The sequence below is a fragment of the Numenius arquata genome, chromosome 8 (assembly GCF_964106895.1).
Source record: "Numenius arquata chromosome 8, bNumArq3.hap1.1, whole genome shotgun sequence".
Classification (NCBI taxonomy): Eukaryota; Metazoa; Chordata; class Aves; order Charadriiformes; family Scolopacidae; genus Numenius; species Numenius arquata.
The window spans coordinates 17,485,134-17,498,282 of record NC_133583.1 but is presented as its reverse complement, the minus strand read 5'-3'; the positions used below and the strand labels follow the sequence as shown (position 1 = coordinate 17,498,282).

The 13,149-nt window shown below is 43.3% G+C and overlaps 2 protein-coding genes and 2 non-coding genes across 15 annotated transcripts in view; 1 reads left to right on the top strand and 3 right to left on the bottom strand.

The window, feature by feature from the left end:
* Positions 1–819: 819 nt before the first annotated feature.
* Positions 820–10,131, bottom strand: GNL3 (G protein nucleolar 3). Its single transcript, XM_074151368.1, has 15 exons — positions 10,050–10,131; positions 9,770–9,828; positions 9,403–9,540; positions 8,651–8,764; positions 8,390–8,473; positions 7,777–7,912; positions 6,786–6,889; positions 5,681–5,816; positions 5,054–5,141; positions 4,492–4,675; positions 3,723–3,865; positions 2,914–3,050; positions 2,161–2,369; positions 1,775–1,856; positions 820–1,687 (listed from the first exon to the last, which is right to left on the bottom strand). The coding sequence occupies exons 1-15, from the start codon at positions 10,060–10,062 to the stop codon at positions 1,599–1,601; spliced, it is 1,716 nt and encodes a 571-aa protein (XP_074007469.1). The 5' UTR covers positions 10,063–10,131; the 3' UTR covers positions 820–1,598.
* LOC141468068 (small nucleolar RNA SNORD19) lies at positions 4,120–4,195 on the bottom strand. The gene has a single exon (XR_012463362.1). It is a non-coding gene; the product is annotated as a small nucleolar RNA SNORD19 (small nucleolar RNA).
* On the bottom strand, positions 7,650–7,724 carry LOC141468067 (small nucleolar RNA SNORD19). Its single transcript, XR_012463361.1, has one exon. It is a non-coding gene; the product is annotated as a small nucleolar RNA SNORD19 (small nucleolar RNA).
* Positions 10,132–13,028: 2,897 nt separating the features above from the next.
* Positions 13,029–13,149, top strand: part of PBRM1 (polybromo 1) — a 66,325-nt gene continuing 66,204 nt past the window's right edge. For 7 of the 12 annotated variants that reach the window (XM_074152782.1, XM_074152781.1, XM_074152775.1 and 4 more), the window contains exon 1: positions 13,029–13,067. In XM_074152782.1, coding sequence (XP_074008883.1) covers positions 13,029–13,067 — 39 coding nt within the window. Of the gene's footprint in view, positions 13,077–13,149 lie in introns of all 12 variants that reach the window. The other 5 variants (XM_074152780.1, XM_074152787.1, XM_074152773.1 and 2 more) reach the window with 1 other exon arrangement.

The following is a 13,149-nucleotide window of genomic DNA, read 5'->3' as shown; positions in this document are numbered from 1 at the left end:
GTTAAGTTCCTTATAGTTCTCTCAAGTGAGCATGGTTCTGCCATAGACGTTTATCTCACCATGCCTTTCCCAGTCTGGCCCTTTAAGCTCATCAAGCAAGATTCCTGCGCCCTTTTGCAGGTGGCCGCCCATCGCCTTTTATATAGGTAAGTTGTTCTGTTTTTTTATAGTTACAGTGTTAAGTTTAAGTAGTGGTTATTATTAGCTGATTCATCCCAGGAGCTATTGCAGCAATTTAATACAGGTTTGAACTCGGAGTTGTCATTTTTATCCAATAATACTGCATGTGAACAGTACTCAGCATAGGATGTTTAGATAAAAGGCTTTGTGTTAATGCAGTGATGAGCCCAGTGTTCTGTGGTCTGAGACTCAGGGCAGCACAGAGCTAAAGGGCTCGTTCATGTGTACGAATATGGTTTTAGTACTGCTTTGTAATTTAAAAGGGTTTCCAACTAACAGTTGCAGTCACTGCCTATAATTCCATTTCTGTCATGGATGCTGATCTGTGGTTTGTTACCTATTGTGTCTTTTCCTGGGTTTTGATGAACAAGAACTGTTCTTGTCCTTGAAGTGGTTAGGAGTAATGAAATAAGTTCAGTTAGCAAAGTTTGAAATATGGGACTAGATGAGCTGACTCCAACTTAATGTCCAGGCTGTGTTTTAGCAGGCTTACATGAACTGCATGTGTCTCTGTCTGCACTTGATGCTTTTTTTTAAGCTGTCTAGGAGGACTGTTCCTCAACATACATTTAGAGAAAATATAACTATCTACTAAAGAAATCAGACCCTTAGAAGAAAACCGGTGCACAGGAGGAAAATGCTTCATATCAGGCATTTATTCTAAATGCTTATTTCATTGAGCAGCTGCAGGGCCTCTCAGTAATTCTCTTGCTACACCAGTTCTGCACTAGGCTAAGCACAGGAACAGGGCAACGTTTTGCTTTATGGTTACCAGTGGTTATCGTGTATAACAGGTGTCATCGGGAGATATGTCTTCTGTTCAGGAGCACCATAAGAACAAGAGACATACCTTATGTCTAGCTGAAATGAGTAGCATTATTCACCCAACCTTTACATATGAAAATTCTACAAGTTCTGAAAAAGTATACAGAAAGTTTACTGGTTTAAGTTATGCTCTAGAGGTACAGTCTTTGTAATCCTCTAGGAAAAACAAGTTTTATGGAGGGAGGATGAAAATTTACCTTGAAATTTAATTGCTTGAACATGACTATAATTAAACTTTTACTATTGTTTTTCAAAGGAAAAGACAAAGGATTTATCCTTTTGAAACATCTTTTTATAAGGCAAAGTGAACAGACTCAATCTATTAAGAGGTTTTAAAAATAGGCTTTTTTTTAATACAGGAAATAAAGTTTAGGACTTAAAGCTGAATACAGTCAGTTTTATAGCCTTGTATAAAATCTGGAACGATCAAGAGAGATACAGTATTATATACATTATTTGACACAGTAATAATTGTGAATCTTTGCAGCAGCTCTGGTACGCAGCATTCCTCCAACTTTAGCCACAAAACGAGTCTTTGTGACTGTTCCGAAAGCCTGGAAGAGTCTCCAAACGGTATCTTCACACATAATTCATTACACATAGTCTGTATTAAAATCGTAGGCATCGTCATCGTCTGCTGTCTTATCCAAGTTGAGCGATAGTGAATTGGAACGTTCGCTTTCTGAGAAAAGAAAACATGTGTAAGTGAAACCAATGCCAGTGCCAGAGTACTAGAGACTATCCTTCAAGCCAGGGGTTTCATACAGACCTGCCATCTGCTTTTCTGAATTTGTAGGACTTGTCTGTTGTTTTCCAAGCTTTGCTTTCCTCGTGACCTGAACTTTGTTCTCCTACAAGTCAGAGAGATCAGACATAAGTGTTTACGTGGACATCACTAATGAAGTCTCTAATGCAACTGAAACCTAACAGAGACTGATGATAGTGTGCATGTCCCCTTGTATAGTTGATTGGGAACATGCTGCCTTAGAACTGACTTAGAACAATGTTGTTTCTTTAATTACACAAAAAGCCCAACCCTTATCTCCAGAAGCTTTTTGATTTATCCCAGTGGCTCCAACAGAGCCTACAAGTTCTGTTTACAGCAGGATACTGACTGAGTACAGGTAGAAGAAGCCTAATGAAACACTGGTCTACCTCTTTGACGTTCTTTTCTTCTTCCATATCGTCTTGATCATCATCACTTTCTGTGAAATCCTCTTCTTCGTCTTCCTCCCCCTCCTGGCTTGTTTCCAAGTTTTCCCACTCTGATGCTTCCTCTATCACTTTGTCTTCCTCTATTGTCCCATTTGTCATACCAGCTGACTGGAAAATGATGCTGCTTGCTGGACTGGGGCATTTTAAAGCTGGGAAAAACATAGGAAGTGTCTGTTAAGTCACTGTTCGACAGCACTAGATGCAATGCCATTCTAGGTCAGGGCTAGAAAAAGACAGTCCTGCCCCTCCCTTCCTCAAGAACTCCCACATAAGCAGGTAGAACAAAGGACGATTCTCTGAGAATAGCTTTCTGCGAGGCATCTACAGAACACTGCTAGGAACTGAGAGACTTGGATTTGAGTACAGATTTTACTGAGTGAAATGTATTTTGTTGGCCTAATTAGCCAGTGTTTATGTGCTTTTCAACTTCCTTTTCCCCTAATTCCTATTTAGGAGGGTTAGGTCAGATAAGCAGAAACTTAAGATCTAGCAGGGGTAATTTGTGTTAAGACAGCACATAGATGCACTGTTGTTCTGTTGCATCAGAATCCCTTTCTTTCTTAAAAGGTTGATATTCACTTCATATTGGGAAAGCTATCCTATAAACCCCAGGAGGACTTCCATTCAAAAGCTCCCATTAAAACTACTACTACCACTCTTAATGGCTGCAGTGCATTACAATGTCAGCCCTACCTTGAACAGTGGTGTTGTTTTCTTCTTCTAGGTTCTTTAAATTAAAGCACTCCTGCATTTTAGCTATTTTGTCTTCTGTAAGATATGGTGGCGGTTGATGAGATCCTGGAGGTTGTGAGTGGTAGCTTATTTTAGCTCTAGGAAAATAAAATATCAGCATTAGAAAAACCAACCAAAGATAACACAGTTAAATCACTGTGTTTAAAAATAAGCCGCAGAGCACAAACCTCTCAAACTCCTCAACCTAACTACTCATTTATTATCACCTGTTTAACAGCAGTTAAATAGCTATTTAAATTTGACTCTGAAGTTGTCAATAACAGTATTAAGTGTACAGCCCACTCCTGAGAGGAAAAAGAAATGGCATACTTCGTAGCAGCTGAACCACTTGAGCAAGGGAAACAGTTACTCAGTTACATTTTTTTTTTTTCCCCCCACCCACAAAATGTAGGAATCGCTATAAATTTCCACAGAAAATTTGCCATATCCTTTCCTGTCTGCGAAGAGGACTACATGGACTCAGTATTTAAAAGGAAGGCAAATTCCCTTAACAGAGTTAAAGCAGAAATCAGAGTCAGCAAACTGTCTGTAAAATAATGTGCAACATGCTTTGACTCTATGTATCCTTCACTACTTTAGAGAATTATCCGTGATGGCGTTTTGTAAAAAAGTCAAATGTGAGAAAGAGAGAGGAAAAAAAAGGCAGCCTTTCCTTTCTAAGTACTTCTCAGGACTCGGAGCTTCTGCTGTGCTGGATTAACAACGTGAACAAGGTGAGCAGCGTAAAGCAAAATTTATGGCATACGTACCCTGTCCAGTCACAAAGTAGTATTTTAGCTATGTTCTCTACATCAGGAACGCCTCCCTTTTTCAGCATACCCCTTTTCTGAGCAAGTAAAGTTAAAAACTCCTCAGTGTTACTGAAATCTGGGATACTATACTGCATCATCACCTAGTGCAAAAGAAAACAGTGCATTCAGAACTTTTCTCTTAGTTTTAGGAATAAAGCAAATCAAATCAGGTTACAATGAGGATGAACAAGTACGTGAAGAGCTGTTTTTTATCTTACATGTAAGTGGGAGCAAACATTACAAAGCAAAATGCCTACTTCATCAACAAATTCAACCAGACTAGTGGATGTACAGAGACAGCACACTGGTTTGTGAAAAAACAGCACAGAACTGAATGGGAATCGGGCTTAGGTTAAACTAGAGTGAAATCAGAGTTGGATCTGAGGTCTTCACTGTAATACTAGGAAGCAGTCAGAATATCTTCATTTTTCACTCTGTGATAAGATCTTAAAAGCAGTGTTTTTTAAAAAAATTCAGAAAAGTTATTGGGAAAACAGCCTCTGGCTGCCGGGACTGGGCCATGCTCTATTTGCTTTCCATTTAGAAGGATGAAAGACCATACTTAGCATTGGACGCAGTAGCCAAAGTCTGCCACTCTGTATGGTTAGGAGAAAGCAGTGCAAAAGCTACCACAATTAGTTGAAGTGAAACGAACTTTCGTTGTTGGCCTAAGAAACCTATAGAGAAGTCAAATGCAATGAGAGGTGTGGAAACAGATGGAACTCACCTGCTGTTTACTACAGTGATTCAGAATGGCATCTACTCCTTCCAGCACATCTGCTGAGCCTGATTCTTCAGTGTCTATGATTCTTCTCAAGGCCAGAGCCAGGGCGTTGTTGGAAGGATCTGCAATTATACTTGGACTGTCTAAGATCTTTGTCTGTTTATCAATGTGCACAATTTGCATGGACCTATTTGGAGATAAATGCACTGTCAGTAGATAAAAGTAATCAACTAGCCAAGAACTGTAACAGTGAGGGATGCAAGACACAAAGCTCAGTTGGACTGAATGCACTTCATGCAGAGTCAGTTTGCGTTTTCTTGTTCATATGCTTTGCATAGGACAGAAATCTAAATGTACAAAAAGAGCAAGCTTATGCGCTATTCTCTCCTGACAGCTTGCATCATACAGATCAGTATCTTTCACCCTGGCAAATTGAAATGTGCACTTGAAACTGCACACAGGGGCGTACTTTGCCCTTAATGGATGGAAACTGCACAGACAAACTCAGGGTAATAAGAACACAACAACAAACAGGGAAATGAACAGCTTTTATCAGACAGCTTACTTGGTAACACCTCTTGTTAGGCCAACATTGCAAGCACGAACTCCTTTAAGACTGTTGATTATGCTGCTCTTTCCCACATTAGGGAAACCTGAAGAAAACCACATAAGTCCTTGTAAGTTAAATAAAAAAACTCAGCCTATGTAACACTGATCAAAACTGCTTCTTCCAGGTGTCTTTGGTAAAGTACATCTTCAGTGCAAGATCAGAGTTGGATCTGAAGTCTTCACTAGAGAAGTAAGACAAGGTCTGTATCCTCATTTCTCACACTGATAATAGCAGGGGCATTAAATACATCACTGAATGCAACACCACAAATCTTACCAGGTAGGAGGAAGGAAGTGCCAGCTGCACGGTACGTGAACTGCTTCTCTCATTTCCCTAAGCTGCTGAATCTGTTAAGGCCTCACACAATGGGCCTTCCACATATCACATACACTACATGCATGTAAGTGCAACACACATCGCTGCCAACTGAAGTATTATAACAGTGAGTCTTAGCTGAAAGTAAGAACAATGACTAGAAAGCCCAATATCAAGTCATGTATTAGTTGTTTTACCCAATTTGTAATACAGGATACCAAAGCTTTATGGGAAAAGGGAACTCCTCCCATCTCGCCAAACGCTTACCTACTACCCCAACCTGAATGGCTTTGTTCTGAGTCCTGACATGGTCTTGAAGAAGTTTCAAAAGGCCTTTACTTCCAAAACGTTCAGTGGTTCTTGATAAATCAACACGTGCACGTCTTTTTGTGAACTGTTCCTGCTACAGGATTCAAAGACACAAAAAAACCAAACCATGGTCAGGAGCCATTTAGGAAGATAAACATGTATGCTTAGATTTATTTATCTACTCCAATGTTTCCAACTCCTATCCTTTGTTAGATGATGTTACTGCGTTCTTCTGAGCAGGAGGAAATAGTTTAAGAAATTGGCTAATCGGTTAAGTGACAGTAAATAAAAGGTACCCATCAACTACTAAGAGAAGGAACGTGAACTGACTAATAGCAATTGTGATTTCAGTTCAGGCTGTGTTGCAGATTTGTTGTGTGACTGTAAAATAACCATGTACGTTCAGATGGTAGAATCCTTAAATCTGCACATTCACTCAAGGGGCTTAAATTTTTTTGGAGAATTTAAAAACCTGCTCTCTGCGTTACAGTTTCTGCACCATTTTGCAGGAGGGTCTATTTCACTATGCTGTTATCAGGGTTGTGCGAAGCATTATCTATTAATACATGTATGACTCAAATGAGCATCTTCAAATAGCTGAGACTAGAACACAAGGGAGCTAAACCCTTTATACTCCTCATGAAATAATGTTAGGTTCTACCTTTACTGATGGCCACAGTCAGGATGAACACAGTAGTGTAGCCTGCACTACTTTACCTACAAAAGAATTCAGACATAACTGGTGCAACCTCCTATGTAGAAGATGAAAAATTCCTCATCTTCCTCCCCTCACTGTCCTTCTTACAGTAAAAAAAAGACTTGCTTTTATTCTAGTTCAGCATCCTGGGCACAAATAACAATATGTATTTCAATAGCAAGAACTCCCCCACAGTACCACAACGCTTAGTCAAAGTGCAAAGGCATATTCTTCAGTCACAACAATGCAATCAAACAAGGGGAAAAGGAATTTTAAAGAACAAGAGTTCCTGTTTCTCAACGTGTTTCAACATGTATGATTGTAACACATATGACTTAGTCATAAAACAGCTTGCAGTGCTCTTACCATAGACTTGTCCTTCATCAGTGTTGCCGATTTAAAAGCAATCGTTGGAAACTCCTTCTTCAAATAATTCAACCATTTCTCTAAGTTTTCCTTTGGCACTAAATCTGGGAAAAAAAAGCAGAGTCTTTTCACTCCCGTGAATCTTAAATACCATTGTATGGAGGAAATCTAATATAGAATCAGGAACTGGGCTGTATTTTGTCTACTTAGTATGTTTCTTTCTAACAAGTGTTTGGCTGAAAACTACTAGAGTAGTGGGTACGTTCCCCACAGGTACACAGTGTTGCAAGTTCTAGTCTTTATTTTTTGCCTCAAGCAGAATGTACCACATTTACACTTCTGGCCCCTGAATCAGGTTTTTAATGCCAGGGTCTTGCTAGGAGACTCTGTGTGGTACAGAGAGTGACATTCTGTGAAGAATCATCCCTGAAAAGGCTACTCTAATAAAAAGGTCCCTTTGCTCTTGCTGTCACTCTTGGTATTTCCATTTTTTTTTGCTGTTGCTAAGCCAGTAATTTCCAGCCTTTTTAGCTGGTTTCACCCACTTTTACATGCATCCTTTCATACAGCAATGGAAGAGAGAAAATACTTCCCAAAGCCAAGTTTCAAATACAACTATTGCATTGATTTACTGATCATTAACTTGCCATTGCCTCAGTAGGGGCCAGCACCGTGACCTCTGCTTACTCACATTCACAAAAATGTTAACAATTTTAAGATCTTTAACTTCTGTCAAATTTGGCTCAAACTGGCCAATGCCCTCAGAAATTATTGCAAAAGAAAGGAGCTAATGTGCATTTTCCTGTCTGTGGCATTCTTTCAGCAAACTAGACTAAAAGGTGGAGGAAATGTGACCCCTTCAGTAGCGCAGCGAGCTCAGAGTTGGATCTTATGTCTTCAATGGAATCTCAGATTCCTTTAAAGTCTTCTTCATAGCTCACAGAACCACATAGTGACCATGTAGCACTTCAAGAAAACCTGTGCTTCTTACCAATTTTGTTCAGAACCAACAGTAGCTTCTTGTCTCCTCCAGAGCAAATTATAGCTTGCTCCAGCTGAGGACACCGGCAGCCCATTGGATCTCTCGCATCCAAAACCTCTAGAACCACATCCGAGGCCTCAATCACCTGGGTTAGAAAAAAAGAAGGAAGATTCTCAAATAAGACATGACAGACCATTGGGCAGATGACAACTCTTGCCATAGCTGTGGCTTACAAGAGTTACTATTGAATTTAACAGAGTGACTGATGAGGTTTCATACGAGTTCTTGTTTGAGCTCCTTCCTTCTGAGCTACAAATTAGAAAGCTGAAGCAAGTTTAATCTTTTTCCTCCAAAGGCAAGAAATCCTTAGGCACCAGTACCTCATTCCTCCAAGACAAGAAGTCTAATGCCTCAGAGTGCTGGATGTCTCAGTAGCTCACACCAGACAAGACTGAAAACCTCACAGTTTCTGTTGTAAAATCCCTCACTTCAGTGTTGAGGTTTATCACAGACAACCTTTATGCTCTCTTAGCAGCTGCACAGGAATGCAAAAAAGGAAAATAGCAAGTGGTCTCATTGCTGACTCTCATCAAATTATATGAAAATAGTTGAAGTGTCTCACCTTCTTGAGCTCCCTGCAAAATGATTTCTTTGAATTTTTATCCAGCAGTTTCTTAGTCTTTGCTTTAGATTTGCCAGAGGATTCCTGAGCACAAATAAAAATGAAAGGGAATTACTTAACTGAGAATTAGTGTGTTATACCTGCGTGCATATACAGAAGGAAAATGTAACACATAACATAATTCTTAAGAAGATGTAGTTTCAGGATGACTTTTATTGCTTCTATAAGCTTCAAAAAATCAAAATCATACCAGACACCTACCTTTCCCTCTTCTTTTTCCTTAATTTTGGCTGCATTCTTTTTAGCTTCAAGCTTCCTTTTCTTTTCATGTTCTTTCTGTCTGTTGAGCTTCTGCTTTTGTTTCAATTCTTCAAGCTGATTATGAACAAAAACGCAAGCCAGATAAAGCATATTTGAAGGTGGTAAGGAAGACTCTTTCTCCCCATTTACTGATTTCTGACCAAAACTTAGAAGTCACAGCTGTCCAAGTGACACTGGGAACTTTTTTTGCATCCTACCCTGAAAAGAATACTGTTGTCTTCAATTGCCTCAGAACCAGAGGCAATACATCCATTAGCTGGACCCCAAAATAACTGCTGTGCAGCAGCCACATTACAACTGATAAGGGCGCTGCTCTCATGTCACATTCCTTCATGCTTCAGGCAGCAGATCCCTATTTTCTGTATAATCATATAATGCCAAAATGCTTTTAGCATTCCGATGAGGTATCTATGTATCTTAGCATCGCAGGCAATTCTGATTACATCAGAAATGACACTTCCAGCATGTTTATACACATAGTGAGGGCATGAAAGTTAAAAATAAAAGAGTGAATTGTTTTACACTGTATAACGCTGGAAATAAATATATTATTTTTTGAAAGTACATGTCTGCCAGGACCATTTACAGTCTACCAGGATTGCACCTCTGGGCACACCCGCGTGCACACAAAGCTGCCTTGAAAATAGGAATGGTCTCGAATCTCATCCTCTTTACCACAAACTGTATTTTACCCTCTGCTTTCTTTGCTCCGCTTCCCGTAGAAGCTCTTCCTTAAATGGTGCGGCACTGGGTACACCGGGATCTTTCTTGGGCTTTTTGCGTCCACGTTTTTTGGCCTCCTTCCTGACTTTTCGGTGGTGTTCTCTGATCTGAAGACAGGGACAAGAATATTTTCTCAGTCTAAGGCAAAGAAAAAAAAAAAGGGGGGGGGGGATGGGGGAAATGTATCTCTCCTATTTACAGATAGAGACTAAAAAATGCTATGTTTCTGACTTTGGATTTAAGTGTTTCGATTGCATAATGCCTCATCGTAAAGCTACACTTTAATTAGGAACAGACACCCCCCCCTGCCCGGGGCCGGCGCCCGCCGGGACTCACCTTCTTCTGGATCTTGTAGCGCTTGTGGCAGGTCAGCCTCTTGCTGGCCTTCTTCAGCTCTGCAAGGCATCGGGCCCGTCAGCTCCCCGCCGCTCCCGGCCGCCCCCACCGCCGCTGCCCTTCCCTCGAGCCCCGGTGCCCGATTCCCCCGCCCCAGGCCGCTACCGCTCGCTCGGCCGCAGGCGACCGTTAACCCCCCTCCCCCCCCCGCGATTCCACCGTTCCCTCGCCGGCGATATCATCGGTGCCCCCGCTCCCACCGCCCCGGCCCGCCGCTCACTGGGCCGTTTCATGGCGCCGCCGGGCCGCGCTCGGCCGCCGCCCCACGTGGAAGGCCGCGCTCCTTCCTCCTCCCGCCGGCGGGCGCTGCCGTAAAGCGAAACGGCTCTTCCTCGCCGGAGGTGTCGCGCGGGCTCGGCGCGTTTGGCGGCCGGGCGGGCTTTGCGGCAGCGGCGGGCTCGGCGGTACGGAGCGGCGGCGGCGGCACCGACGGCTGCAGCGGCAGCGGTGGCGGGGCGGGCGGCGGAGGGCGAGTGCGGCCGCGGCTGTCGGAGGCGGAGCGGAGCCGGCTGGGTGAGCGGCGCGGCGCCCGGGGTCGCGCAGGCGGGGCGGCGGGCCGAAGCCAGGAGGCCGCTGCCTCCCTTTGTGTGGCCGCCGCGGGGAGGCAGCGCCGCCCGGCCGCGCAGCAGCTCCGCCGCCGGCGGGCCCCGCGCCGGGCCCGGGGGCAACGAGCCCCTCCGCCTCCTCCTGTCACCTCCCCCGTCCCCGCCTCCCGCCGCGGCCCTGGCCCTGGCCCTGGGCGCGGCCCCCTCGGTGTCGCTGTCCCTCACCGGCGTCCCGGTGTCTCCCTCAGCCCTCCCCGCGGAGCCGACCCCGTCCCGTCACCGGGCCGGGCTCGCAGCGGTGACAGCGGCCGCGCGGCGGGCGGGTGGCCGAGGGCCGGCGGCGGCGCAGCCGCTCCCGGGGCCTCCGGAGCGGGGCCCGGCGCCGGGAGCGTGTCCTGCCCTGTGCGGGTCGGGGAGGGGACATCGTCCTGTCAGGCCGGGAGGGCGCAGGCCGGTCCGGTGCCCGAAAAGGTGCTTTTCTTTGTCTCCTTCTTCCCCGGCCAACAATAACACCTCATAACCGGGCAGGGGCCGGCGGGGCCGTTTGGGGAATTGACGCTTTTTGCCTCTTTGTTTCTTGTGCCGGGGCTGATAAAACGATGCCCCTCGCTCCTTCACCAACTTTGTCCTTTTATAGTGTCTGGTTGCTGCCGTCCCCCTTTTCCTGTGGTGTAACTGGTTTCAGCGTGATCGATAATCGGGAGAAATTCGGGCTGTGTTTCCCTGCCTTGCTCCAATTGCTAAATTTACCATAGTTTATTGAGTATTTCTGTTGAAATGTGGGAGATCCTGTTAACGATAAAATACTTTCTGTGGTATTTGTTGGCTTTTAGCTTTTTTCTGCTTGGAGGCAGAAAAGGAAATGTGTGCTAGAACCTCCTTGGCTTGTTTTAAGCGTGTTATCTCAAATGCACGTGAAAACTGCTCATTTCATGAGGTTAGATGAGGTAATAGTTGTGATCAGTAGCAGTACAGCTTTCAGGAGAGGCAATCTTTCACCCATTGTGTCTATATTAGCATACACGTATATTAGTAACAGCCAAAGCATTTCTTATAGAGATGTCTATGGTTATGTGACATTTTTATGGGCGATGTGAGCAATGTTTAAGAAGACACACAAGCTCCTGTTGCGCAGGAGGTGGCTTGTTTGTAGTGGTGGAGATTCTTGGTGCGACTGTTGAGCAGCTACATTGCAGAAGAAAGTCTAGGAGACGTATTCTTAAGTAAAACAATACATTTCTGTGCACAGTAGGATTGTCTGTGTTTACGGGCATGGAGATATAGAGAGAAGTTTGCATTTTGGAGCCTGACCTTTGGTAGGAGTTTTTACATAAGCAGTTCTCTCACTGAGTATTCACGGTGATGTTCAGACTGGGATATGTGTTTTGCACCTTCCTCGGTTATTAGAGGAGGAGAATGTTTTTGGAGGCTGTGTACAGAATGGCCAGGTGTCTTGATCGTATGAGTGTACACCAGTGTCTGGCTGAGTGCCACAGCGCACGTGCCTCAGATAACGGACATGGCAAAGTCTATATGTAGTTTGCAGGCAGGTGCTGGTTGGGAGGATCCCCAAATCTTTATTTCAGGATGACGTTGGGCTGAGTGTGCTTTTGGGTTCCTGGGTGAACCAGAATTATCGATTCCAGTAGTCCCTCCTGCCTTTCTTTCACCACGAAGAACTCTTGTTTTCTAGCAGCCTCCCCGTCAGCACGTGCCTGCTGTTGGCCCTTTGACACTGTAGCTCTCAGATAAAAGTTGGAGGCAGAGCCAAAAGCAACAGGCTGGTTGGATGTGCCTGCTAATAAAGCACAAAGATGCTCTGTATGTGTGCATTATGAAAATGTCCAGAATACAGAACAGGAAAACAATCTCTATGAGGTTTTATTGAAGGCAGTAGTTGTATGAACTAAATAGAAGCAACCATTTTGCCATAAAATGGTTCAGTACATTTAGCATAGAATTTCTGAAAAAAAACAAATCAGACTTGGAGACTGCTTAGAAATTGAAACTGGTACATCTTTTGTGAACCTCTATGGCTGGATCCTTAATGTTGCTTACTTATGAGGATAAAAGTCCATTCTGAAGACTGATGGAGCTGCATCATCACTAGAGAGTCTATTAAATGTTTCTTGACCTTAAAATTATTTTCTTATTGTTATAAGCACTGTACTACATGTTCTGTAAGTTTTACTGCTTTCTGCTTTTTACTCTCAGGTCAGATATCCCTTATGTTTACTCCCTGCTCTGCTTGATGAATCATTCTCTTGGAAGTGGCTGTGAAATCTGTAGTATATATTCAGGAACATTAGAGGAATGTGTTTTTGCTGTAAAAATTATAGAAATGTCTGGCGTTCTGTGTACAAAATTACTTTGTAGAGTTTCTGCTAAGCTAAAAAAAGTTACCTTCTGTTCCTTGCTTTTTTCTCTGTCACTGTAATTATGCAATTTATTCTTTGATTTTATTCTTTAATTATCTATGAATATTATATTTATTATTAATACTTAACAATCTGTCTATATCTACTCTCAATTTTCTCCTCTCTCTCTCTTTCCTTTTTCTTATCTTCCAGTTTTGACTGTACTAACACCATTGCTGATTTGCTACTCTTAGAGAGTTCCCTTCTCCCAGTATCTGTACTTGCCCATCAGACACTATGAGGAGACTGGCTTTTCGAGGTGCTGGTTGTACTCTGGTAAATCTGGTAAATTATTGATTGTATGTGCGCCATTCTCTCCATTTCTCTGCGTTAGGCTTTTGCTTTTCTTTATCCTGAG